The sequence below is a fragment of the Mirounga angustirostris genome, unplaced genomic scaffold, assembly GCF_029215605.1.
Source record: "Mirounga angustirostris isolate CCGP_5_RB_7025 unplaced genomic scaffold, mMirAng1.0.hap1 SCAF_7, whole genome shotgun sequence".
In the NCBI taxonomy this organism is placed as follows: Eukaryota; Metazoa; Chordata; class Mammalia; order Carnivora; family Phocidae; genus Mirounga; species Mirounga angustirostris.
In genome coordinates, this window is record NW_026991715.1 from 41,669,476 (window position 1) to 41,695,199 (window position 25,724).

Genomic DNA, 25,724 nt, shown 5'->3' on the forward strand with positions numbered 1-25,724 from the left:
ACAGGGTCCTGGGATCTAGTCCCATGTCAGGCTACCTGCTCAGTGGAGAATCTGCTTATCTCTCTCCCTCTGCCCTTTCCCCCTGCTTGTGCTCTCTCTCCCTCTCTCTCAAATAAATAAATAAAATCTTTGAAAAAAAGAAGTCAGACGCTCAACTGTCTGAACCACCCAGGCACCCCAAAGTCACTAAATTTAATTCATAAGTCTACCAAACAGAATACCTAATGAAAATCATGTGTTTAGTGAGGAATTTAATGTCTACTCTGCTTTTAATCCAGAGAATTTTTCCTTCGACTTTTGGAATTGCTTGGCAATTTCTAAAATATACTGATGACTGGGTACCACTCCCAGAGGTTCTGATATAATTGGTCAGGTGTGTATTGTGGTCACTAGAATCTTTCAGAAGCTCTCCAGATGATTCTAATGTGCATCCAAACCTGAAAACTACTGTAGTGACCTAAGAGATGAAACTTCTGTTTTGTGAAAAGGAAGTGGGAGGTTATACTCTGATTACAAATGATTACTCTGATATATAAAGGATTTATGATAAAAATGCAACAGCATGTTTCTCAGTGTTTAAAATACTATTTAACTTGGAAGATTTTCTTGTAATTTTTCTTTCCAGCTGAATTATTAATATTTGAGGGCTAAGGCATGTCTTTATACATCTTTGTTATCCTAGCACAGTTCTAATAGTAGACATGTAATGGCATTTGATAATGTGTTAATGAGGATGAATTCCTTAGTAATTCATTTGTTTTTAGATGAAGTACATATTTATGTGATGTATGCTTTATACTTATTTGTTTTTAGTTGGAGCTGACTAGTATTAAGTTTATTTTGTGTAGATGCATATTTTGCCCTCATTTCTATTTGTATTTGGGGAGATGAAGTGATGCTGGAGAATTTGAATGAGGCAGCAATGCATATATGAATTTTATTATTTAAAGTATATCATATTAAGGAAAGCTAGGACAGAATTATTTTGAGTTTTGAGTTTAATAATCTGTGGGAATATGGGTTTGGTTTTTGCTTTTATTCTGAAAAAGTTACAACATTTCTTTAAACAGCTTTTTATTGCCCATTTTTCTTGGTTTGGTTAGTTTAACATTTTCTCTTTCCCTTTTCTGTACATCACTGAAAAATAAACAATATTTCAATCACAGGTTGAACATGTACTTCCTCTTTTGAAGCGAGGGATTGGTATTCACCATGGTGGTTTACTTCCTATTTTGAAAGAAACTATAGAAATTCTCTTTTCTGAAGGATTGATAAAGGTATGATTTTATTTATTATGCCTTAGAATTGTGTTGTATGAATAGTTTGAAAATTATTTTTTTTTTTTAAGGAGGCTCCACACCCAACATGGGCTGTGAATTCATAACCCTGAGATTAAGAGGTGCATGTTTTATTGACTGAGCCAGCTAGGTGCCCCAACAAGTTGATTTTTATGTATCGTGTTATACTTCATACATTTTGGGCTGTAGGTAAAATATCATTGGGTTTCTTTCCTATAGTTAAAGTAAGAAATGGTAACACTATACAGTGTGGAATTTTGCAGAAGGTGCTGTTTAATTTTCAAAAGTGGAGTTGATTCTGAGTGGACTCCTGTTTGTATACAGATTAAAACGATTAGAGAAGACAAGGAGAATTGCCGGTAGTTATAAAAGAGCGTTTTTTAGGATGTGCTAATTTAAACCACAGAGAGTCTAATTTAATTTTAAAGCTTATGTTGATGTCTGTACCCAGAAATGGGGTATTAAAAATTGGAAACTACTTCAAAATGTAGTTATAAGCCTATATATGATTTACAAATGATTTTATGTTTAAAAATCAGGTTAGAATTTTAAAAATCAGATATTATGAGAATCTGAGCACTAAATAGAATATTTAAAAGAAATTTACTCACTTTAAAGAACAAACTTGAGATATTTTAGATCAAGAATTGGTCACTATTTCTACCTAGGTCCTGGTAAGGCCCTCTTGATGTTCCTTTATAGATTACTGTTGAGGCTCGTCTATGGCCATACCACCCTGAACGCGCCCGATCTCGTCAGATTACTATTGAGGCTCATTTTAAAGAATCTTTTCTTAAAAATTTAAGTGATACTTGGTGGTGGTAAAAGTCAAATAGAACAATTGTAAATAAAGTAAAAAATGAAAGACCGTCATTCCTCTTCACTTCTCAGGAATACCCACTAGCAAACATACAAATAATACTTATTTTGTAAACAAAAAATTATACTACCCATGTTACAATCCAATTTTGTCATATATGTAGCTTTTCATTCTTTTTAGTAGGTGAATAGCTTTCTATTGAGTTGATGAAATAAAAGATGTTTTTATCTTCTTTCCTACTGGTGAAAATTTAGATTAATAGTACTTCAGTGATTTTACTTTGTGTGCTTAAGCCAGTTTTTTGTGTGGTCGATTTCTTGTTGGTAAAGTCTTACAAGTGAACTTAGCCACTGATTCTGTTCTCCCCTCAGAGATCCTGAGGGTAGCTCTAAAACTGTTGCATCATCAGTCAAAAAGCCAGGAAATACGACCTTCTGTGTTTAGAAAAGTAATCTACAGCCTCATGCTTTGTACATTAGATCAGTAGTATCCTCTTTAAGGTACTGCCACTAGAATTTAAGAAAGACTATTTTTCCTGAATTAAAAAATTTCTGGGATGCAAGGGACATTAGATATTATTTAGTAATTTTATATGTCAATACTGAATTACATCTGGAACTAGCATGTTATTTTTGCAGTCTCATTAACAACTAATTTTAAAATTAATGTTTTGTTTATACTTAAAGTACGAAACTAGTTTTTCAGCTTAATAAAATACATGTTTAATCATATAATTATTTAATTATTTAGGCCTTATTTGCCACAGAGACTTTTGCTATGGGAATTAATATGCCAGCTAGAACTGTTTTATTTACGAATGCCCGGAAATTTGATGGGAAAGATTTCCGATGGGTAAGTAAAATAATTAATATAATTGGAATAATTTTTACTTGTTTTACCTAACGTGATTTGGGCTTACATAATCTTTGAGATTTTCAATTCTAAATAGTAAAGAACTTGTACCTGAACCAATAAACAAGTTCATCAAGGTTTAATTTTAGATCTGTCATTTCTATCCATTAGGGTTTTTTTGGTTTTGGTTTTGTTTTTGGAGGGGGGTTGGGTTTGGCTAACCCAAAAACAAAAATCTCCCTTGGTGAAAGAGTTTGATGATGAGGGTTAAGTGTGCAGATGATTTATGAGTGCTTTAAAGCATCTTAAATATATCTAGAGTGTTCATTTCTTTAAGTTTAGGCTATTTAAGGCACCAAATCTACAGTGGCTCCAGTTGCAGCTCACTATTTTATCTTTCAGGTTGAAAATAGAAGCTTTAACAGGTTTGCACATAATATCTTTTCTAAGGCAGAAGAAAGGGAGAGAAAGTTGGAATCATGGGTAAAACAGTGAATTTGGGTAGAAAGTAAATTCTTAATCCAGAGTCAATAACCCATTCAGTAAACAGTTACCAAATTTAAACTTTGTTAAAGTTAAACCCAATCTCTAAAGAAACTTAGTAGCAGATGAAAATTAACAGATGTGCAATAAAATGTTGCATTAATGATTCTGAGAAGCATGTACAGATGGATAAAGCATAAGAAAAGTCACTTGTATAAAAGGGGTCATGGAAGGAAGGCTTCATTGGAGAAGGCAGTCCTGAAACTGAGAAACAACAGCACATGGGTATTTACTAGGTAGACAGTAGAGCTTCACAGGGGTGAAAGCAGGTAGATTTCTACTTTGAGTATCCAGTGCAAGGCAAAGACTCGGTTAAACTGGCATTGGGAGAAATTTCTAAGTAGTCAGCTATTCTACAGTTAATCTAATCCTTGAAAGTGGTGATTCTTTTGTACTCAAGAGAAGTTGCTGGCAGTAATTACTAATCATCAAAATACTGAAAAGCACTCATGGTAGAATTGTAAAGGCAAAGCATTTTTTCTTGATTTGTTTTATTTGAAAATGTATTGGATGCTATACAAAAGAGAAATATAAGTACAGTGAGGCAGCTGCCATTTCTCTTTAGAAATTTTTACATAGTCTTCAAAATTTTTCTGTAACCTGTAACTTTTTAAAATTGAACTTTTAATAATTTAATTCATGTAGAATGTGATTCCTGTTTATAACAGTTAAGTTTTATGTTTTATATAAAAATCTTTATATTATCTATCAATTTAAAATTACTTAATTCTCCGAATAAAATTGATGCCATAAGAAAATAAGTAAATAAGTCTTTTGTGACTTTACATGCTTCTTGGCGTCCTCAGGACCTTGAGTAAGTCTGCAGAGTATAGTGGATAATTGAATTTAAGAAAGCAGTCTTTTCTTGATGATTCAATATCATATTATTAAACCTAAAAGCCATAACGTGCCATAATGTTGTAATGATGTCCTTGGGCCCTGTTGAGGTTCTATTGCATTGCCTTTTTGAAATGTTCTTTTCAGATCTTTTTTTAGGTTTAGCTTTTTTTGTTTTTGTTTTTTCTAGTGCCTTTGTTTCTCCCAGGTTGTTATGTCTGTTTTTGATGCTGTCAGTAATACGCATTCTTGTAGCTTAACCTTCTTGTGTCAAATATTTTTTGGGAATCTGAAAACTGTGGACCCTTTCCATCAGAGAATAGTACAGAAGCACTTACAGATAAAACTTTTTCCAGTGTCGGGGCGCCTGGGTGGCTCAGTTGGTTAAGCGACTGCCTTCGGCTCAGGTCATGATCCTGGAGTCCCGGGATCGAGTCCTGCATCGGGCTCCCTGCTCGGCAGGGAGTCTGCTTCTCCCTCTGACCATCCCCCTTCTCATGCTCTCTCTCTCTATCTCATTCTCTCTCAAATAAATAAACAAAAAATCTTAAAAAAAAAAAAGAAACTTTTTCCCAGTGTCTTAGTGGTTGAATGTCACCCTGAAAAGGCTTACTAATCTTTTTTGACTAGGTTCTTCTTAGTGATGAATGGTCTCTACTGAACTCCAGGGATGTATACCAAGAAAATAAGAGAATTGGGCTTTAAAAATAAAAATGTTTATTTTATATTAATCTAATTTTGCAAATTAAGAAAGTCTATTACGATCAAGTCAGAATTGGTATTTTGTAGCGTTTGACTCCTTCTTTGCTTTAGTGTTTTCCAGAACATCTGGCTCAAAGATATTTTATGTCAGTGAATTAACAGTCTTCCCTGTACCTTTGGTGTATTTGATCATTTTGGAGCTAAAATTTAGTTTTATAACATTATTCTTAAGTGTTTTTGCATTTTTGTGTTTTTACTTAAACCCCTAAAAGCTGATGTTTTTAGTTATGTTTCCTTTTTTGGAATATATAACTTGTGCTTATGTATTTTGTGATAAAAATTTAAGAATATATTTTTCACAAGGTTTTCTCCTAAACTCTGGATTTTTAATTATCTTCACTCAGATTTCCTCTGGTGAATACATTCAGATGTCTGGTCGAGCTGGAAGGAGGGGAATGGATGATAGAGGAATTGTAATTCTTATGGTGGATGAAAAGATGAGCCCAACGATCGGAAAACAACTACTTAAGGTAACCGAGTTAAGATTCTGTGCTCTCACCAGCAATTTGAGACACATACTTCAGGAGCCACTTTGAAATTAGTTGTGTCAGTTCAGATATCTTTCTAAGTAGAGGAGTTAATTAAACTATCTAGCCTTGAAAGGTAGAAGAGGGTAACTGCACAAAGTGCTGATATTTTGTACCCTACTTTCTGTTGTAATAAGTGAAGCATAACTCATGAGATGAAGGGCATGTAAAGATCCCCAGAGAGGGCAGAAATGTTTACTTTGCCCTCCAAATTTACAACAATCTCTATAACTGCCTTCTCTACTGAACAAATTGGTCTTCCCCTATCATAATAGGATGTAGCGCACATGATATCAGTGTTTTGGGCAGTTATCTTCCCCTACCTTTGCAAGCCCAGATAGCTTAATTAATTCTACAATCTGCCATTCTTTTTTTTTTTTTTTTTTAAAGATTTTATTTATTCATTTGAGACACAGAGATACAGAGAGAGAGAGAGCATGAGCAGGGAGAGAGGCAGAGGGAGAGGGAGAAGCAGGCTCCCCGCTGAGCAGGGAGCCGGATGCGGGGCTCGATCCCAGGACGCTGGGATCACGACCTGAGCTGAAGGCAGACGCTTAACCATCTGAGCCACCCAGGCGCCCCTATAGTCTGCCATTCTAATACTGCCTATTTGGATCATGAATATCCCAATAAATTAATTCAGATTTTTAAGCTTTATTTCAAATTAGCCTGTCCATTTTGCTTGTTTAATACTGTTTTTCAGATTGTTTTAAGGGTTTTATTTTTGTTTTGTTTTGGAGAGCTATTCGGGGAAGTTTGGCCTGGTTGCTTTCCTTCTCCTTCTCCATGCAGTAAGAAGTTTTTAAAACAAAGTCCTAGAGAAAACTCTTGGTAAGATGGGAAACTTAACATTATTTAAAAGTTGGGTGCCTGGGTGGCTCAGTCGGTTAAGCGTCTGCCTTCAGCTCAGGTCATGATCCCAAGGTCCTGGGATTGAGTCCCACATCAGGCTCCCTGCTCAGCAGGGAGTCTGCTTCTCCCTCTCCCCCCTGCTCGTGCTCGCTTGCTCGCTCTCTCAAATACATAAAAAAAATCTTTTAAAAAATTAATTACAGATTTAACTGCCAGATCCTTAGCTAAAGAGCTCCAAAATATGTTAAGTCCTACATAGGTCAATATCTCTGAAACAGACTCTTCAGTTTCAAAGACTTGGGAACTGCAAGGAGAATTTGAGATATGGTTGTGGGAAGTCTGGTATGCTAAAGCAAAAATAAAAGTGTACGTTTTTTAAAATAGATGGTTAATGTGGGTAAAGACAAAGCTTGTCTGTACATATTCATAATGATCATATGGTGTCTTATTTTCACTTTTAAAGATTAACACTTGGAAACCTATTTTTAAGTGTCCATGTAATTTTAGTTCTTCATGTAAAGAAAATGACACAAGATTGAAAATTGGTATTTTTGGTCTTCAAATTGTGCCAGATATAATAAACACTGTTTTTCTTTCCTTGTGCTCTATGTGTGGAAAAAGTTGAGTCAGGTTGCCAACAGTAGGAGGTAATATTTTAATGATAGCTTCTGGTTTCCTTAGTACAGATATTTCATTCTATTTACTTGACGTTTCTGAATGTAAACTGTACCTGTTAAGTGTAAAAGTTCTGTTGTCTTTTATTTCAAAAATTTTTTTGTGGTAAGAACACTTAACATGAGATCTACCCTCAACAGATTTTTAAATTATAAAATATGTTATTGTTGACTGTAGGTAAAATGTCATACATCATATCTCTGGATCTTATTTATCTTGCTTGACTAAAACTTTATGACCTTTAATTAGTAACGACCCTTTTATATCTCTCCTCAGTCTCTGGCAACCACCATTCTAGTCTTTGATTCCTTGAATTTGACTATTTAGAAAATTCATATAAGTGAAATCATGCAGTATTAGTCTTTCTGTGACTAGTTTATTTCACTTAGCGTAATGTCCTCAAAGTTCATGTTGTCACATATTGCAGAATTTTCTTTAAGGCTGAATTGTATTCCATTGTCTGTATATACCACATTTTTTTTTTTTTAAATCCATTCACTTATTGATGAACATTTAGGTTGTTTCCACATCTTGGCTATGTGAATAGCACTGCATTGAACATAGTGTTATTATCTGTCCAGTGTCTTGGTTTTGATTCTTTTGGGTAAATACCCAGAGGTAGAATTGCCAGATCATATGTAGTTTTTGTTGTTGTTGTTGTTTTCAATTCTTTGTGGGATATCCATACTGTTTTCCATAGTGGCTACACAATTTTACTTTCTGACCATCAGTGTGCAAGGATTCTGATTTCTCCATCATTTCTTAAATGAATTTTTAAAAACAGCTTTATTGAGATATAATTCATATTGCATACAGTTCACCCATTTTCATGGTTGCTAATATATTCACAGAGTTTTGCCACCATCATTACAATCAATTTTGGAACATTTTTACCAGCCCAAAAAGGAACTTTATATCCATTAACTATCACTCCCCATTTCCTTCCTAACTCTTCCCTTTCCCCAAAGCCCTAGGCAAACCACTAATCTCCTTGTCTCTGTAGATTTGCCTATTCTAGGCATTTCGTATAAATTTAGTCAGATAATACATGATCTTTTGTATTGGCTTTTCTTTAGCATAATATTTTCAAGGTTCATCCATATTTGTAATATGTATTAGTACTTCATTGCTTTTTATTGATGAATGTTCCTCTATTGTGTTGACATATTACAAGTTATTTATCCATCTATCAGCAGATGTATATTTAGGTTGTTTGTACATTTTGGCTGTTGTGAATAATGCTGTTGTGATTGTTTCTTTACAGGTTTTTATGTAAACATATTTTTATTTCTTTTGGGTATATACCTCTGAGTGAAATTGCTGGGTCATACATAATTCTAGGTGTAACCTTTGAGGACCTGCTAGACTGCTTTTCATCAACAGCTATATACCATTTTTACATTGTCATCAGCAATGTATGAGGGTTCTCATTTCCCTGCATTCCAGCTAACATTTGTTATTATCTGTCCTTTTGAGTTGTAATCATCATCCTAGTGAGTGTGAAATGGTACCTTTCACTTTGAATGCTGTGTAGTTTGACTTGTTTAAAGGATATAGTACCTACCTGTTGATGATACTGCAATTATATAAGCAAATATGTGTGTATCTATATTTCTTGATTTCTAGACACATTTCTTTTATTGAGACTAACTGTACTACTACTTTTTTTGTCCTCTAGGATTTTTTCAGGTAGTTTTGCTATCATTAAAGAATTTGCAGGCAACTTATTCAGAAAAATAACAACTAATAGTTATAGAATATTCAACATGTCTTAGGGTTTGAAATAATTATTATTACTATCCCAGTTTTATAAATAAATAAGGCATACAGAGGTTAAAGAATTTTTCAAAAGTCATATCGTTGTTAAATAGCAAATCCTGATTTTAAAGTCACGCAGTCTGGTTTCAGAGTGCATGCTTCTAACCACCATGTGCTGCTTCTGCTCAGTACCTCATGCAAATAGATTTTTCATTTACTGGCTCAGACCGAATTTGGCTTGAAAGCACTTTGTTCTTTTGACATATTTCTTAATACAGTATATGAACTAATACATCATTATAACATCAGGTCTGTTTTCTTGTAAGCGACAGTAATGAGATTTGCTCTTAAGTAATAGGACTTTAATAAATAGAATATTTATTTTCTCGAATAATAATTAAAATATGTAGACTATTCATGTTATTGTATGTAAAAATAGTTAGTATGCTTTGTACATTTGTAAAATTCAGATCTGTTTGTCATATCTAATAATTTTTCCTGTTGTTGGGTTAAGTAGTCATAGCCAGAAAAATGGCAGAATACATGTGTTTATTGCTTGTTGACTAAAGATTATTTGTTGAGGTTTCTAATATCTCAGCGTGCACACACACACACTTAAATATTTGTGTGTGTAAATCATTTAATGATCTTGCATTTAAAATATTTTAATAATTTTCTTTAGCTTCTTTGGCTTGACTAGTTTTGTACCAAGCATTATAAGAATCTATTCAACTTTTCCAATTCTGCTATTGTTACAGTGTCCTCTTTTTGTCTGTTTATCTAATACTTTCATATCCATTGCCTTTTTTAAAGTTAGTTTATTTACAGTATTGTCTACTCCCAGTGTGGGACTCGAACTCATGACCCTGAGATCGAGTCACATGCTTTTCTGACTGAGCCAGCTAGGTCCCTCTACATCTGTTGCTTTTTATTTATGGACAGATTTTCCATCTATTAGCTCACATAGAATTTGAGATAAGACAGGAGTTTGTTCTTTGGGTATATTTGACAGGAGCTAAAAAGCAAAATCCATTCATTATAACGTTTGCTTAAATGAAAAGTTGACTCAGAAAGTGTTTATAATAACCTTCCAAAAAGACTGGTGAATGCATCTTTTATTCTTCAGCAGTTAAGAAAGCTTTTACATCTCTCCAGTATTACCAGAAGAAATATGCCTTCCAGTGTAGTGCCCATATTTTCAAAAAAATGTAAAACCATCACAGTACTTTGAGGACATGTTATTATTTGTTTTATCAACATAAGCTTATTTCCATAATTTCTGAAATGATTAAATAAACTTAATGGTTTCTTACAGGACATGAAGTGCTTCTTCTAAGAGACTCTACAGGCTTTCTGCTTCTAGAAAGTTGTGTGTTCATTTCAACCTGAACTACATTCTTAATGGCTAAGGAAAATGAAACTTATTTGAAGGAAAAATAGCTTTGACTTTACTGGTTTTTTAAAAGCGTTTGGAACTTTAAGAAGAACATACCTATTCTCTTAAAGTTAGTGCTGTCACGTACTCAAGATTACTTATGGACCTTTTTTTGGAGAATTGAGAAGACTCACATTTGTCCATATGCTTCTGTCTTCCATTGTAACGGTTCAAAATGCAAAAATATTTAGACTGGCAGTTTTTTAAACTGCTCTCTTGAATGAACCATATACTCTAAAACTTCAGAAATCATTAGAAGTAGAATAGCATTCAAAGGGTAGTATTACAAATCTGCTTTGGAAAATTGATCTGTTTAGCTCTCTGTCTTACTAGCTTTCAGTGAACAACTTGTCAACTAAAAAAATCCTTAAAAGTTTTTCTAGAATGAAGCTTAAGTTTAAAATCTTAGCACTGGCTGCTTTTGTTGTTCCAAGTTAAATATTAGGTGACCCTCTTTTGGGCTTTTTGTTGATATATCATTTAAAAATTTTATAATTTGGCTGATCAAATTAAATATATAAAAAGTTGAGTGGGGTGCCTGGGTGACTCAGTCATTAAGTGTCTGCCTTCGGCTCAGGTCATGATCCCAGGGTCCTGGGATTGAGCCCTGCATCAGGCTCTCCGCTCCGTGGGAAGCCTGTTTCTCCTACTCCCCCTGTTTGTGCTCCTTCTCTCGCTGTGTCTCTCTCTGTCAAATAAATAAATAAAATCTTAAAAAAAAAAAAAGTTGAGAAATACTTGATCAACATTTGAGGGTTCCTATAATTTTAGTAATGTGAATATTGAAAAACAGCGATGTGAAATAAGTTCCATTTTGAATTTGCCCTCTGGGAGAACTTCAGCCCAGAGATGCTGTAAAATTTATCTCCTACCTCTTTAGCCTGGGCAAGTCTCTCCACATCTCTGAACCTGTTTCTTGTTTAAGACAGTTTTGTTAGGAATATTGTGAATTCAAAATTTATTTAAGTATTAGTACAGTGATTGGCACATGCTTAGTAGATGTGGTCATTTTTAAACTTGGGGAATCTATTTACATCAGCTACAGAACAGTGAACAAGAGCAGCATTGACTCAATGGCACAGTACCTAATAACTCCAATTCAGGAAAATTTGGGATAATTCTAGACTAGATGATTGTGATTTAAGGCTTTATGGAGGAAATGGATCCTGCTGCAAGCCCTAAAGGGTTGGGGTAGGAGTGGGGATTGGATTTTGATTTCTAGAGCTGTAGTGATCTAGATCAGATTTGATGAAACTTTGAGGTAGATGATGGCAGTGGTAAAGAAACAAAAGAACTGATCTAAGATATATTGAGGAAATAATCTGCAACCGTTGGTTGATTAAAATTTTAAAAAGGGATAAAGCAGAAGAAAGACCTAAATCGGAATTTAAATGTTAATTTCATTGTCCATTAATCAAATTAAAATTGAACTATCGTAAGTTTACTCCTTGCAGAGCCACAGAAATTACAGCAGGTGGGGTTGTCACACAAAGGATTTTATTTGCAGCAAATAGGGAGATCATAGGGAATAACTTCCAAAGTTGTGATTCTTGAGCAAGGGTGAATGGATTCCTTTCATTTAGGGTTAGGATGAATATTTAGTCTTGTTATCATGTGTGGAAGTAGGCATAAGGCACGCACCTTAATGAAACATTGCCTACACATACACTGTATGTTATATAAACGAAGCTTGTGTTCTTCCTTTGGCAGAGATTTTCGTATTAAAATGAGGTAACTGTCAGTCCTTTGATTCATCTGTGCAGATGAAAGTCTGGGATTGAATTCAGACTGGTCTGGGTGGTCTGGGAGCTCCTCATCAGGGCAGTTGTTACTGCTTGAGGGGTAGTTTCGGTTTCCCTCGCAGGATGTTAGGCCTCACTTAAGAGATCAGCTAGAAGGAAGAGCTTAAGGGAGACTGTGGGACAGAGGTCATAAGAGTATAAGCAGGTAAGCAGTAAAGGTCAGGGCTTGGGGGTCTGGCTGGTGACAAAATCAGTAATCTCACTAACCATTAATCTTTGTAAGGGTGAAACCCAGGAATGGGAAAGAGCAAGAGAGAGAAATTTCATTTTAGGTAATTTAGCCATATTATTATTATTATTTATCACCCAAATTAGGTTACTGTAGGAGTGGAAAGGGTGCTTTTAATAATTATACCAATACAGCAGATGTAGGTTGGGACTGTCTTGGGCTCACTTAGCTACAACGTCAAAATGCCAAGCTGAGTTTCAGGAGGTAACTGAAAATTCCGAGGTGTATGCTACAGCAATCAAGAATACAGAAGCAGGGCGCCTGGGTGGTTCAGTCGGTTAAGCGACTGCCTTTGGCTCAGGTCATGATCCTGGAGTCCCGGGATTGAGTCCCGCATCGGGCTCCCTGCTCGGCAGGGAGCCTGCTTCTCCCTCTGACCCTCCCCCTTCTCATGCTCTCTCTATCTCATTCTCTCTCTCAAATAAATAAATAAAATCTTAAAAAAAAAAAAAAGAATACAGAAGCAGAGCTTGAGCTTAGAAGTAAACAGTGGTAATATTGAAGCCCCAAATTTCTGAGGAGGTAATAATACAAAAAAAAGAAAAGTAAGGGCTGCGTCTGCAATATTGTAAAATAGCTGAAGTTGTCTTTAAATTCCTCTCTCCTCCAAGAATTTGTTTTTCATACTAACTTCACATCTCCCTTTGGCCTTATTTTCAAGGAAAGTTCATAAACATCAAGGTTTTAGGGACTTAGTAACTGTGTCCCTAGGGTGAATGGCTCTTAATTTTTCAGGAGTTAAGGAGTACTTTCATTTAAGACTGTGATGAAAGCTCTGCTTCTCATAAAATCGTGTATGTGTCCATTTAGAATTAGGCTATCAGGTTGGTCTGTGGACCTCAATTTAAGAGCCCCTGACCACCCTAAGAGTATTTGTGTATTTCACTGTGCCATTTAGAAATACATAAGCATACTTTGTGACACTTAATTTCTAAATATTTCAGCGTGCATCTCCCAAGAATTTAGTTATTCTCCTATTGTAGCTGGGGCATAGAGGTGCAAGAGCATCTGGCTCTGGGGGTTCCCAAACAGAGCAGGTATAAATTCAAAAAGCAGCAAGTGGTGGTGAAACAAAAAAGGAATTTATTTCAGTCAGGCCAATACCAGGAAGATAGAGTACTAGTGTTTCAAAGACTGTCTCCAAAGTGCCGAAAATACTTCACAGGTTTATATAAGGAAAATGTGGGACAAAGGGTATGTGCAGGTGGGCATTGCAGGTTAAGTTATTCATCCTTTTGGGATTAGTCATGAGTGGAGTCATTCTGGCTCAAGGAAGTCCTTGAAGGGGTAGTTTTGGTTCCCAGCAGGGGTGCTTTGTGCACAAGGTCTTTTGTTTGAGTTAAGAGACTCAGATAATGTAGATAAAGAATGATCTAAATTTGGCGGGTGGGGAATGCTTCAGTTTTATATCACTCCAGGCAGCTGAGTTTTAAGGTGCTGATTTTTATCTAAATATCGTTCTGAAATGAATTTAGTGTACTCTGTCAGCACAGACTAGGTTATGCTACAGTAACAAACCTAAATCTCAGTTACTTAAAGGTTTATTTCTCTTGTTCAATGCAGGTTTATAGAGGAGGTTGTGCTTATTCTTGAGAATGCAAGAGGATGGAGAAACCACCATCTTGAACATTAACAGTCACTGTGCCAGAGGGAAAAGATAGCTTTTCACACCAGCAATTAAATACTTGGCCAAAAAGTGACACATCATTACAATTTATTTGCCCCACCCACAGGGGGGTGGGGCAGAAAGTATAATCTTACCAAGTGCCTAGAAGGCAGAGAGCTAAACATACTTGGTAAACGGTATTTTAACTAGTACTGTTGTTTCTTAGTGGACTTTCTCCCTTCACTTTCCTAAAGATCAACTATTTATCACTTTGTATTGGTCATTTAAAAGAACTTAATACATTTCTATAGTATTCCTTAACATGGATTAAATTATTATATATATATTTTTAAAGATTTTATTTATTTATTTGACAGAGCGAGAGCGGGAACACAAGCAGGGGGAGTGGGAGAGGGAGAAGCGGGCTTCCTGCCGAGCAGGGAGCCCGATGTGGGACTCGATCCCAGGACCCTGGGATCATGACCTGAGCCGAAGGCAGACGCTTAACGACTGAGCCACCCAGGCGCCCAACATGGATTAAATTATTAAGCAGTTTTGGGATGCCTGGGTGGCTCAGTCAGTTAAGCATCTGCCTTCGGCTCAGGTCATGATCTCAGGGTCCTGGGATCGAGCCCACATTGGGCTCCCCGCTCATCTTCCTCTCCCTCTGCCCTCCGCTCGTGCGCGCACGCACTCTCTCAAATAAAAATAAAATCTTTAAAAAGATTATTAAGCAGTTTAATAGGTATCTATGTAAATTTTATTTGAAAAAAATCACAACATTGACATGGTTTTTTTTTCTCTTAGGGCTCAGCTGATCCTCTAAATAGTGCTTTCCATTTGACCTACAACATGGTTTTGAACTTACTACGTGTAGAAGAAATTAATCCCGAGTACATGTTGGAAAAATCCTTCTACCAGTTTCAGCATTATAGAGCAATTCCAGGAGTAGTAGAGAGTAAGTATAAAATTACTATAACAGAGTCTTCTTAACCAGTAGAGTAAATAGCACAATTATTGCATTATTGGCCGCCTAGGGCATTGTTTATTTTTTGGTTAGTTATATCTTGATTTTTACATAAAGTAAGAACTGCGATCTGGTCATTATAACCGACTAGAACATTCTAAAATAAAAGAAAACCCTGCTAGTATACCTTTCTGTAGTTGGTTCAGATTTAATATAATTTATTGTTATAGGCATATTACATGATAGCTCATGTTCGTGAGTCATGATATAACAAAAAGCCTGGTATATTAAAATTTGACCTGTAAGAAGCATGTGTGTATTATTCTTGCCCTTGTACTGTTTTCTCATTTTAAAAGAGTGCCACAGCATAAGTTTATAAATAAGGAAATTTAATACTCTAACTGGGATTTGAGTTCAGCCTTTTTAGAATTTCTAGCTCCTATTATGATAATGCTTTCTAAAGTTCAGAAAGTGTTCTGTGGTAACTCTGTTCAAGTAGAATTGTGTATTGATCTTTACCTTAGAGAATACTTTGGCTGATCATCGTATAGAGCTGATTAAAATCTAAAACAGAGGCAAAGATTGAAAATATTGGTTTTGGTAGATCCTGTAAAAATAATGCATAGTCATTGTCAAGAAGAAAAACCAGAAAATTGAACAAAAGATACAGGGGAAAGTTAAAATCATTTGTAACCTTATACAGAGCCAGCCACAACACTTCACAGTTCTAACTTTTTTCTTTCTCATACAAAAGTGTTTTGTTTTTTTTTTTAATGTGGGATTAAATACATTCGTTCTCCCTTATCCATGGTTACATGTTCCAAGATTCCCAGTGGATATCTGAAATCACAGATAGTACTGAACCCTATATATACATTTTTTTGTATACATACATACATTCTTTTGATAAAGTTTAATTTATAAATAAGCCACAGTAAGGGATTAACAACAGTACTAATAGAACAATTATTACAATATATTGTAATAAAAGTTACGTGAATGTGGTCTCTCTCTAAAAATATCTTACACTGTACTCACCTTTCTTGTGATGACGTGAGATGATAAAATGCCTACATAATGAGGTGAACTGAGGTAAATGACATAGTCACTGTGATGTAGTGTTAGGCTTCTGTTGACCTGACAGTATGTCAGAAAGAAGGTCATCTGTTTTTAGACTGTATTTGAACACAAGTAACTGAAACCACAGAAAGCAAAACTGTGGATAAGGGGGGAGGACTACTGTATACAGTTTTTATAAAAGTAATGATGGTACTTATATTAGTATCTTTTGTTAAATATTTACCTTATGGCTAGCCTTGTGTTAATACTTTACATTCATTACTAGCTCAATGATTCTAGCTTTTTAAAATTTAATCTGAAGTATCCTTTGAAAGTATGATTTTTATGATTACACAGTATTTCCATTTTGTAAATGTGCTATGATTTACTTAACAATAAAGGCAAATTTGAGATACTTTTCTATCACAAGTGTTAGTACACTCAACTCCATTTTTATGTAGCTAAAAGTAAATGAATTATAATAATGGCCTCAAAAGAAAAAGGCTTAGAACATCCGAGTGTGTTAAATTTTTTTTTTCTTTTTCTTTCTTTTTCTTTACCCTTACCTGGATGATAGATCATAGTTATTTCCTCTTATATTAATTTCTCAGGTCTTAAGAGAGGCTTCTTCATTACAAACTATAGAGTTGGAAGGAGCTTTGGCATCATTTTACAGATTTTTTTTCTTAAAGACCTAGGACTCCCTCCTCCTTGAATCCCCACACCACTCATTGCTAAATGCTATGGCTTCCCCTTCAGATTCTGATTATACCTTATCAGCCATGTAGGAACCAATCATTGGCAAATAACTGGAAGATTGAACCCCCACATACTTCATGTGTCCTGTCCTCAGCTGCCCCAGTTGCTGGCCACAGAGCAAATCTGGCTTTGGGTGATACCATTCCATGTCCTCAACCAGAGACACTGAGATAATAACTTTCCAAATGCCGACTTACAAGATATGTATCACTGTAAAACAATATTTTGTCACCAGGCAGTGAACAAGGAGCAGTATCATCTTGTAGAAACCCACAGCTTTGGTGCACCTTGATTTGGAGGAAATAGGCCTGGGCCCCTATCTGGAAAACAGTTTGGAAACTGGGGGAAAAACTAGTAAAAAAGAAATGGAATCTTGATGAGCTGCCCAAATTTGAGAAGAATTTTTATCAAGAACAGCTTGATTTGGCTAGATGCACAGCACAAGAGATGGAGACATACAGAAGGACTAAGGAAATTACAGTTAGAGGTCACAACTGCCCAAAGCTAGTTCTGACTCTTTATGAAGCAAACTTCCCTGCAAACGTAATGGATGTGACTGCAAGACAGAATTTTACTGAACCTACTGTTACTCAAGTTCAGGGTTGGCCATTGTTCTAAGTGGATTGGATATGGTTGGAGTAGCACAGACTGGATCTAGGAAAACATTGTCGTATTTGCTGCCTGCTGTCATCCACGTCAGTCATCAGCCATTCCTAGAGAAAGGTGATGGGCCTATTTGCTTGGTGCTGACACCAACTTGGGAACTGGCCCAACAGGTACGGCAAGTAGCTGCTGAATACTAAAGAGTATGTTGCTAGAGGTCCACTTGCAACTATGGTGGTGTTCTCAAGGGATCACAAATTTGTGATTTGGAGAGAGGTGGAAATCTGTATTGTAACACCTGGAAGACTGATTGACTTTTTAGAGTGTGGGAAAACCAATCTGAGAAGAACCATCTACCTGTCCTTAATAAAGTAGATAGAATGCTTGATAGGGGCTTCGAACCAAACAAGGAAGGTTGTGGGTCCGATAAGACCTGATAGGCAAACTCTAATGCGGAGTGCAACTTGGCCAAAAGAAGACAGAAAGCTTGATGAAGATTTCCTTAAAGACCACATTCACAGAAACATTGGTGCACTAGAACTGAGTGCAAACCACAACATTCTTCAGATTGTGGATATGTGTCATGATGTAGAAAAGGATGAAGAACTTACTCATCTAATGGAAGAGATCATGAGTGAAGAGTAGAATAAAACCACTGTTTTTGTTGAAACCAAAAAAAGATGTGATGAGCTTACTAGAAAAATGAGAGATGTGTGGCCCACCATCGGTATTCATGCTGACAAGGGTCAGCAGGAGTGTGACTGGGTTCAAAATGAATTCATAAATGGATAATCTCCTATTCTGATTGCTACAGATGTGGCCTCAAGGGCTAGAAGTGGAAGATGTGGAATTTGTCATCAGTTATGACTACCCTAACTCCTCAGAGGATTATATTCATCGAATTGGAAGAGCTGCTTACAGTATCAAAACAGGCACAGCATATACTTTCTTTACACCTAATAACTAAAACAAGTGAGCAATCTTATCTGTGTTTCATGAAGCTAATCAAGAGCAGTTAATCCCAAGTTGATTTAGTTTCTCAAAGACAGAGGTTCAGGTTGTTCCAGGGGTGGAGGAGGCTTGAAGGATGACCATTGGGACAGATACTCTTTGGGCAAAAGGGCTGGATTTAATACCTTCAGAGACAGGGAAAATTATGACAGAGGTTACTCTAGTCTGCTTAAGAGAGATTTGGGGGGAGAAACTCAGAATGGTATTTGCTGTGCTGCAATTTATACCAGTCAGAGCTTTGGAAGTAATTTTGTGTCTGCTGGCCTAGAGACCACTTTTAGGACAGGTAATCCAACAGGCACTTAACAGAATGGTTATGATAGCACTCAGCAATGTGGAAATAATGTCCAAATATGCACAATGGTATGAACCAACAGGCATATGCATATCTTGCTACTGCAGCTCTGCCTATGATTGGTTATCCAATGCCAACAGGTTATTCTCAGACTTTAGAAGTAAATGTCTATTTTTCATAACTGCTCTTTATATTGTAAGTTATTAGACAAGATATTTAAGAAACATGGGAAATGGAAAAATGTCTGCAATGCAGCAGTAATTATGGTGTACTTCTTCATTATTTAAGTTGGATATTTCTCTCCATTCCTGAAATAACTTTTAGGTCCTTTTTTGTATTAGAAAATGCAGGTAGTCTTTTCACAAAAGTAAAAGTACAGTGATTTGAAATACAATAAATAAAGGTAACACATGGACTTCCAGTAAAAAATAGGTGAAGACTGAAAAAAATAATAAATAAAGGCCTAGGGAAGTTAATTCAAATACATCTTATAAAATTAATGGCAAATGTGTAATTTCAGATTACCTTTATTATTTTCTTGTATAGTGTTTGATGCCATTTGTCTTGGTGAATACCTATGGCCTTAGCAAAGAGAAAGAAATGATTCTTTTGTCAAGGAACCGTATTTTTTATTTATTTATTTTTAAAGATTTACTTATTTCAGAGAGAGCACAGGAGCACAGGGGGAGGGGCAGAGGGAGAGTGAGAGAGAATCTCAAGCAGAGTCCACAATGAGCATGGAGCCCAGTGTAGGGCTCAGTTCCAAGACCATGAGATCACAATCTGAGCTGAAACCAAGAGTTGGACACTTAACTGACTGCACCACTCAGGCGACCTGGGGAACCATATTTTTTAAGGGGCTATAAATCTCTTTCTCCTGCAAAAAAAAAAATTATAGTAATAGAATAAAAAAACAGGATCAACAAGATTTAAGTGCATTGTGGATTTGGGTGTGAATTAAAGTATTTTAATCAGATTAGTAGTAAAAAGGAAATCTGTTAATTTTACCTCATGTCGAAATTTCAGATGCTGTCATTGAAACACAAGGTTATAAACCAGCTTAATATTTTTTTTAAGATTTTATTTATATTTATTTATTTGAGATAGAGAGCGGGGGAGAAGCAGAGGGAGAGGGACAAGCAGACTCCACACTAAGTGCAGAGCCCAGCGCGGGGCTCAAACCCACAACCCTGAGATCATGACCTGAGCCCAAACCAAGGTTCGGATGCTTAACTGACTGAGCCACCCGGGCACCCCAAATCAGCTTAATACTTTAAATAAAAGATTTAAACTTACAGTATTGCTACTAAGCAGTTAGCACTGGGTCATGCATCACTAGGGTAATTATACACACACACAGCCAGCAGTTAGACTGGTTTTGTGGCTGAATAACTAAGAGAAATAGGATGCACATTGGTGTACCAATCTTTGATTCTTTTTCTTCTTTGTAAAAATAGTGTATTCTAACAACCAATAAATTACTGTTTAAACTTCACTTTATATTATTTTTCTATAATTCCATAGAAAATATCCCAGATATGGTTGGGGATAGAGCGAGAAATAAATATTTTCTCGTTTATTTAAACCATTGTTTTATGACTTCTCACTGGACTCAAATTCTTAAATATGACTTTGACAAACACTCTGCTACCTATTCTGAACTTAAACATTACCATCATTTTCCATTCCCCTGTCCTCTGTCTCTCCAATCCCCAGCTGCTGCTATATTCAGGGTGGCTCTGACTGACTTAGATTTTAAAGGGATTGTGAATAACATAATCTGCACTTCCTGGTACTGCTACTATACACTTGCTTATTCTTCTGCTTGAATTATCCCTGCTTTCCCTACCCATGTTTTTAAAGGGCAAAGACCTTTTGAAGCTCATAAACAAAAAAATGAAATGTCAAATGTAGAACAGACATTTTAATGGGAAAAGGTAGAAATTCAAATGATGAAAGAGAGGGGCGCCTGGGTGACTCAGTCGTTAAGCGTCTGCCTTCGGCTCAGGTCATGATCCCAGGGTCCTGGGATCGAGCCCCGCATTGGGCTCCCTGCTCAGCGGGAAGCCTGCTTCTCCCTCTCCCAGTCCCCCTGCTTGTGTTCCCTCTCTCGCTGTGTCTCTCTCTGTCAAATAAGTGAATAAAATCTTTAAAAAAAAAATGATGAAAGAATTGATGAAGGAATTGCACCACCTTTACTACAATTTGCAGGACTGAGTGGTATGACCAGAGTCATAATAGTGTAGAAGGAAATGGTTAGAGGTGATAAAGGCTATCCTGCATGCTTTAAAAATGCAGAATACATATTGAATGCAGTTTATTCTCATTTTTAGTTATTATTAGTAAGGGTTTCATTCTTTTTGCTGTTGATACTGCTAGAACTTTTTCAAGAGAGCTGGTATTATTTTCACATTAGTATATCCAAATTAAAATGTAGACTGTTGTCTTTGGAAGTATAGAATTAATCTTTATTTTATCACTTATAGTGCTTTATGTTTTGTAACAAACTTAGATGGCTGGCATACATGAGATGTTTTTCATTTTTTAGATTTTCCAGTGAGCTATAGAGTAAAACTTAGAGGATTTCACTGTTTCCATACTGAAAGGAAAAATGCAAAGTTAATTTTAATCTTTAGTGTCATTAAAGGTAATACCATGGTTAATAGCAAGAGCTGTGAAGTTAAACATGGGTTTGATTTAAGACTATCTGAGCTTTAGTTTGCTCATCTAAACTGCTGGGATAATAACTAGTTCATCCAGTTCATGAGAATTAAATGAGATAATTTATGTTAAATGGTCACTGAGTACTTGTTTTAACTACTGATAGTATTGCTGTAGATCAGTAAAGCCATTTAAACTTTAACCTGTTAGAAAATTTGCTCAGTACTGGGAATAGCAGTCCATTTTCCCATCACTCCCAGGTCTGTATCTGTGCACATGTTATATGACATTAATATATCTTTGGAACCACCACCTCTCCTGTCCCTCAAAAAGAGGAAATTGTTTGCAAACTCTCTTAAGAGTTTATTGGAGTATCTCTCACATGCTGTTTCCTAAGATATTGAGACTTTCCTGTGGTCTACACTACAGTGAAGCCAGCTTCTTATACTCAGGTTCCTCTACTATTTGATTGACTACACTTACTTTCTGCAGTTGTATAGAGCTGTAGTTAGAATCCTAAATATAAAATATATGTGACTTCTTAAAATGTCTCAGACTTTTGACTCATTAGTAAAATGGTCTGAGCACAGAAGTGATTTGGAATAGAGGATGGGGAGCAGTATTTAAGCATCCAAGCAGATGTTTATAGTCTCCCTAAACTCCTGTCAGTGCTTATTGTTTCACTGATTCCTGCAAACCGTGTTACTCTGTAATTTAGATGGGGCAGCAGTATTAATATTTCTTTGTAGTTTTCATTTCAAAACTTCTTACTGACTTTAGTCTGTCCAATAGTCTTTTATAGTTTTCTAATTGTTTCTCTTTTTGGTAATGTCTGTTGCCATAATATGTGTTAAGAATAGCTTTCTAGTCGTCAGTGAATGGATTTCATTTCCTATAAGAAGACTTGCAGTTCATTTAAGAATAATCAAGATGATGTATTATGCCTGAGGGAATGCAAAAAAACAGAAGTTTGAGGGAGCAGTCTGTGAGAATGTTGAAGATGATAATAAAAATAATAATAAAACAATTGGGGTGCCTGGGTGGCTCAGTTGGTTGAGCGACTGCCTTCGGCTCAGGTCATGATCCTGGAGTCCCGGGATCGAGTCCCGCATCGGGCTCCCTGCTCGGCGGGGGGTCTGCTTCTCCCTCTGCCCTCTTCCCTCTCGTGCTCTCTGTCTCTCATTCTCTCTCTCTCAAATAAATAAATAAAATCTTTAAAAAAAAAATAATAATAAAACAATTGTCCTATCCTCCCTGAATGTTTACTCTGTGCTATACTCTTAGCTAAGTACTTTCCATATCTTCTGTCAGTTAATCTCTAATTATAGTCTTAGGGAGTATGGGTATTTTTGTTATCTTAATTTTGTGGATAAAGAAACTAAAACACAGATTTAATAGAGGAGTTTGATCAATGGAATAGAATTGAGAGTCTAGAAGTAAACCCATACACCTGTGGTCACTTGATTTTCAACACATGCTCTTGGGGCAGTGAGATAGCCATATGTAAAAGAATGAAATTGGATCCTTACCATATATTAAAATTAATTGAAATTGAATGAAAGTCCTAAGTATAAGAGCTGAAACCACAAAACACTTAGAAGAAACCATACATATAAATCCCTATAACCTTGGATTTGGCAGTGGTTTCTTAAATAAGGCACTAAAAGCACAAGCAACAGAAGAAAAAGTAAATTTGATTTTATGAAAATTGAAAACTTTTGTACCTCAGTAGATACCAACAGAAAGTAGAAAGCCCACAGAATGGGAGAAAATAATTTGCAAAACACATATCTGATATGGGTCTAGTTTCCAGAATATGGAAAGAACTCTTAAAAAACAGACAAATAGTCTAATTTTTAAATGGACGAAGTATTTGAATAGATTTCTCCAAAGAAAATAAACTGTTAGCCAACAAACAAGCACATGAAAAAGATGCTCAACGTTCCCATTCCTGGGTCTATAACCAAAAAAAAGAAATTTTCAAGCAAAAACATGTGCATCAATGTTCATAAAAACACTATTCACAGTAGCTGAAAGGTGGAAATAATTCAAAGTCCATCACCTGGTAAACAGATCACTGAAATGGTATACCCAAATGGTGAAATAATATTCAGCCATAAAAAGGAGTGAAGTACTGATACATGCTATGCTGCTATCACATGGATGAACCCCGAAAACATGCTCAGTGTAGGAAGCCAAACACAAAAGGCCTTGGTATACTGTGATTGCATATATATGAAATATCTAGAGTAGATAAATCCTTACAGATAGAAAGTAGACAGAAAGGTTGTCAGGGGCTGAGGGAAGGAAGAAATGAGTGTTTGCCCAGTGGATATGGAGTTTCCTTTTGGAGCAATGAAAATATTTTAGAACTATGTGATGGTGATAGTTGCATAAGTTGTGAATGTACTAAATATATTAATGGTGAGTTTTATGTTTTGTGTATTTTACTCCAGTTGAAATAGTGTTTGTTCACAATGGGATGGAGGCATAATGAAATGAGTGAGGAAGGGAAGTCAGCAAGAATTTGACAGGAAATGCTATCATAGATGGTTAGATGAGCTAAGAGAAAATTTGGGGAAAAGAGCCTATGTTTTGGCTGTTGACTGAGTAGAGAAAGAACTGTAGTTGAATTGCCTGTTCTCAGTTTTAGCGACCTAGACCCTGATGGTGGTGGAGGTCTCATGACAGTAGCAAATTGGATTCTCCAAAATAGTTCTGTCTAAAGGGACTTTCTGCAGTGGTGGAAATGTTCTGTATCTGTGCTATTCAAGTCCAGAAGTCAGTAACCAGCTGAGTTACTGACAGTTGAGTATTTGAAATTGTGCTAGTGCTATTGAGGAGCAAAATATTTAATTTTCATTAATTTTAATTTAAATAGCCACATATGGCTGGTGTCTGCTGGTAGTATATTGAAAAAAAGCTGACCTAGCACGTTTCTACCATTACAGAGAGTTTTATAGTACAGTGCTCTGTTGAACAATGTAGGCCTAGAATTCTTAATTAGTTAATATCCTCTCCCATGTCTATAGGAGAGAAACAACTCAGCAGATACGATCATTGCCAATTCAGACTCAATTTGAGGATTCACAATTAGTGAGTTGGGGGACTTTAATGTAGAACCTTAATGTAGAAAGAAAAGACTCAGGATGATGTGCAGTTATCTCTGAATTCAGTTTTTCCACAAAATTTCTAATCTATGCGAGCTGACTTTGTTTCCTACATTTGTAGTAGGAAAACAGATGTATCTTTGTATAATTTTACATAAAGTATTTTTTTAATACTTGTGTTTTATTTACAGAGGTAAAGAACTCAGAAGAACAGTATAATAAAATAGTAATACCAAATGAGGAAAGTGTCATTATTTATTATAAGATTAGACAGCAGCTTGCCAAACTGGGTAAAGAAATTGAAGAATACATTCATAAACCAAAGTATTGCTTACCATTTCTACAGCCAGGTCGTTTGGTAAAGGTATGTCATTTTTGGGTGAAGATGCTAATAGTTGTTCTATAATAATTATATTGTTTTACACTGTTCATGTGGAATTGATTGGGGGTGGGATCATGTGTGAAGACCTTTTAATCTCCACTCATTTTCATTTTGGGAGATATAAATCGAAGGAGACACTTTTGGAATTGACATATAAAATATCTCCAGTTATGAAATCAAAAAATAGAAGCAGTTTTGGGCGCCTGGGTGGCTCAGTTGGTTGAGCGACTGCCTTCGGCTCAGATCATGATCCTGGAGTCCCTGGATCGAGTCCCACATCGGGCTCCCTGCTCGGCGAGGAGCCTGCTTCTCCCTCTAACCCTCCCCCCTCTCATGTACTCTCTCTCTCTCTCTCATTCTCGCTCTCTCAAATAAATAAATAAATCTTAAAAAAAAAAAACAATAGAAGCAGTTTTAAGCCCTGGATGAATTCATTAGCTATAAAATATTAAAGATTTCATATAGTCTCAGAACAGATACGTCATATCATTTTAGAAATTTGTTTGCCAACGGAGATATTCCTATTGTTGCTGTTTTAGAGGCCTATGATATTTGGTGGTGATTTTTTTTCTTTGGGGTTAATATCTTTTTCCTTAAGTTTAACCAATCTTTCAAAAAATATTTTACCAGGAAAACTCAAAGTTTTATTAGCCTATAATGTGGGCAAGGAAGTCTATAAAATTGCCTTTTGAACATAAATGTTTTTATTTACTTGCTTCCCTTTCTTTTTAGGTAAAGAATGAAGGAGATGATTTTGGCTGGGGAGTAGTGGTAAATTTCTCAAAGAAGTCAAATGTTAAGGTAAACCATTGCCCTTAAGGTAGAATCATATATAAATTTCTAGTAAAAAGTTTTTTCAGACTCATGAAATTGATCAAAGT

At 35.8% G+C, this 25,724-nt stretch overlaps 1 protein-coding gene across 4 annotated transcripts in view; it reads left to right on the top strand.

Moving 5' to 3' along the window:
• Positions 1-25,724, top strand: part of MTREX (Mtr4 exosome RNA helicase) — a 126,509-nt gene that overhangs the window by 32,319 nt on the left and 68,466 nt on the right. For 3 of the 4 annotated variants that reach the window (XM_064596131.1, XM_064596132.1, XM_064596130.1), the window contains 6 exons: positions 1,167-1,277; positions 2,869-2,970; positions 5,457-5,582; positions 14,804-14,954; positions 24,653-24,825; positions 25,576-25,644. In XM_064596131.1, the coding sequence (XP_064452201.1) occupies positions 1,167-1,277; positions 2,869-2,970; positions 5,457-5,582; positions 14,804-14,954; positions 24,653-24,825; positions 25,576-25,644 (732 nt within the window). The remainder of the gene's footprint in view (positions 1-1,166; positions 1,278-2,868; positions 2,971-5,456; positions 5,583-14,803; positions 14,955-24,652; positions 24,826-25,575; positions 25,645-25,724) is intronic. The other variant, XM_064596133.1, reaches the window with a different exon arrangement.